This window comes from Egretta garzetta, unplaced genomic scaffold (genome assembly GCF_000687185.1).
Source record: "Egretta garzetta isolate BGI_Z169 unplaced genomic scaffold, ASM68718v1 scaffold304, whole genome shotgun sequence".
Lineage (NCBI taxonomy): Eukaryota > Metazoa > Chordata > Aves > Pelecaniformes > Ardeidae > Egretta > Egretta garzetta.
In genome coordinates, this window is record NW_009259421.1 from 360,664 (window position 1) to 363,663 (window position 3,000).

The 3,000-nt window shown below is 37.3% G+C and overlaps 1 protein-coding gene across 1 annotated transcript in view; it reads right to left on the minus strand.

The window, feature by feature from the left end:
* Nucleotides 1-166: 166 nt before the first annotated feature.
* Nucleotides 167-3,000, minus strand: part of NIBAN1 (niban apoptosis regulator 1) — a 38,810-nt gene continuing 35,976 nt past the window's right edge. Inside the window, exon 14 of the mRNA XM_035892477.1 lies at nucleotides 167-3,000. Coding sequence (XP_035748370.1) covers nucleotides 2,731-3,000 — 270 coding nt within the window. The 3' untranslated portion in view covers nucleotides 167-2,730.

The window sequence follows — 3,000 nt, forward strand, 5'->3', positions numbered from 1 at the left end:
CCCCAGACAAAACCAACTTCCCAGCGATGGAAGGGAAGAGCCGCTTTTATTTTCATTGACAAGCGTTTTTACAGAGTTATAGGCAAGTATGTGTTTCATATCCTGTCCTTTAAAACTGGCAACCCCACGAAATAAAACAGCAGTCACATCCCCCCGCCCGCTCCCCTCAAGGCACTGTGTCGCTCCTAACCCTCGACCCTCTGGGCAGTGAAAGGTGATTGATTTATTATTATTCCTAGTTTACAAGAGAAATAATTAATTCCAGGTAAGTGTAGGAAATTCCAAGAAAGGAACAGAATTTACTCAGTGGATTATTACTATTTTTGATCAGTGGTCTCATGTAACCTTGCAGATTGCTGACCTCTAAATTGCAGTCACCTCTACCCAAGTCCAATTAAAGACAAGAAAAATGCTACTCTCTATCCATTTGCAAACACCTGAATGCACAGAGAATGTCCACAAAGGCAAAAAAAATCAGTCCCCTAGCCATGAGGAACTTCAATTTAAATTGCAGAACAAGGCGGTGTACAGGCTAAATCTTCCCCGTTCTTTCCCAATACACTTGCAAAAAACAAATATCCTGAGCATCTATATTCAACAAGTCAATGTGTTAATATTACAGGAAAATATTACCCAGATTTAAGCCTGCCGCAGAAATAACTCAAAAATGACTAGGATGGGAATGTTTATGCTGAATACTTTCTGTACAGATGTATCTATTTCATATCAGTCGTAAACAGCTTTTGCAGGAGACTGCAGCCTTTTTCACAGTCAGTAACCATCTCTGTCTTGCTGGTCCTCTTTCATACAAAACACCATGTCCCCTAATTTGAGCATGGCTATGAGAGACTGCTGCTGCTCAGCTGTAAAGCACACATTATAAATTTGATGTCACTTAACTTGCAGTACCAATTAGAAATAACGAATGACTTGTAAAAAAAAAAAGTAGCTGACAGTGAAATTAATGATTTGGAAAAAAACTGGCTGACAGTGGTTTGTGTGCTTACAAATTAGTATTTTTGCATGAAATGTAAGGAGGAAATGAGTCAAAGTACTTCTGCAAGGAAAACATCAGTGACCTTAATGTTTGTATACCGCAGTATGGCTTCTGGAATAAATAGGAATTGCGTTCATTCTACAATAATGACGTTGCAGTTGGTCCAGTTAATCAAAAATGTTCCTTACTTATGCAGTAATATCTGCCTGTCCCTCTAGTGTCAATTCTCTGTTAGTATTATAGCATATTTTGATAGCATTAAATAATAGATTTTGCACAGTTTGTTGAAGTTAAATGGCAACATGTGTTGTGCTCTCAGGACTTTGTTACTTCTTCCCATGTCTTTATGGGCATAATTCCTGCAGTCCTTACTGTATTTATCATTAATCTTTGCTGTCCTGTACTGTACTATTTTTATTCAGAAATAGTCTGAAATACCAGGCCAAATTTTTAAGGTGTCTTAAACTCACCTTCAGAGTGAGGTCTTGATCTCAAAACCCGAATTTATTAAAATGCTATTTTTCATTTCCAAGCTTTTCTGTGCACAGTCTTTAAACTGTGCAGGCAAATAATGCATATAAGCAACTTTGTGCATAAATCGCGATTTGACACAGAGAATGATATGCTGGCTATGAAAGCAATAGGTCTCTTTTTAATAGCTGCTTTTGAAATGTGATTCTGCCCTCCAAAATCTAAGCACAACCCTTGGCTGCTTTTTGCTTCAGTTGACACCTGTATGAGAAATTATATGCAATGATTATGGTATTTCACAATAATTGCAATTTATGATATAGTTTATGCACCTAAAAAGGCCTACAGAACTGGGTATCTCTAACTTAAGTCAGTAAGAATGGGAATGGCAGGACTTTTAATAATCTGTATGAGATAGCTAAGTTAATATATTTTATGGTAGGAAGTGAAACAGAAAGATGCTCCTTAATGGTTATAGTTATTGTAAACATTCGCATCTTTCCCTTCCATAAAACAAAACAAAATAAAATAGCCATAAAGTGCTCTGGAAGGCTATATAACCCAGAAGTGCAGAGTGGGACTGAGAAACCTGCTCCCATATTTTCCCCATTTTAAATATAGCAATAAGAGAAAAAAAAATCAGAACACTTGCTTGTATTTAAGATCTGTCAAAACTTTAAAATAATTAAGTAATCAGTTTGCAAAGTTTGCACAGAGTGTGGCTTTTGAGCAACCTACTAAATTAACTGTCTGTCTTTGTTTAACTACTAAAAGTTTTATTTATTTCCCATATACTGCATGCAAATACTAAAAGCATCCTCGAATAGCAAGGAATGTACCAACCACTTAAGAATCACAGCAGTACTTGTCAAATCCATGCATTTAAAAATCATGAACTACTCCCCTGCTAAAACACCTAAGAACAGTTAAGTTGTTAAAATAACTTTATAGTTGGGGGTGAGTTGCTTTTGAAGCATTCATTGGTCACATTTTCAGACTCTTTCTATAACCATAAAAAGTAGCAAATTTTAAGTGAAAGATGAGGTTCCCCAACAGTAACCTGGTTTTAAACAGTGAGGGCTTTAACCAAAAGGAAACCTATTACCCATCATTCAGGAAGGGATTTGTGCTAAAACTGCAAGAGCCAGTGACAACCACAACAAAGCCCATTTCTTCTTAGCCCCAACCCAAGTAAGTATCCACAATTAAAAAGGGATTACTGGAGTAAATAAATCCTGCAGGGCTGGGCTGAAAAATGCTCCTTACTCTTCAGAGTTTTGTTGTGCATAACTATCTTCTCTGTTTTCTTCTGTGAAAATATCTTTTACTTCTGTGCTTTTTATTTCCGTGTGTGAAGATGAGTCATCTTCTGGCTTTCCTTCACCCTCATCAGCCTCTCTGTCTCCTGTGACATCTACAGCACTAACCTCGCCCTGCTCCAGCACTGAAGAAACTGGCACATCTAGCAGTCCTGTTTTGGGGTTTTCTGTATCCAAAATGGGCACTTGCATTGAGTTTTGATTTTCAGCAGG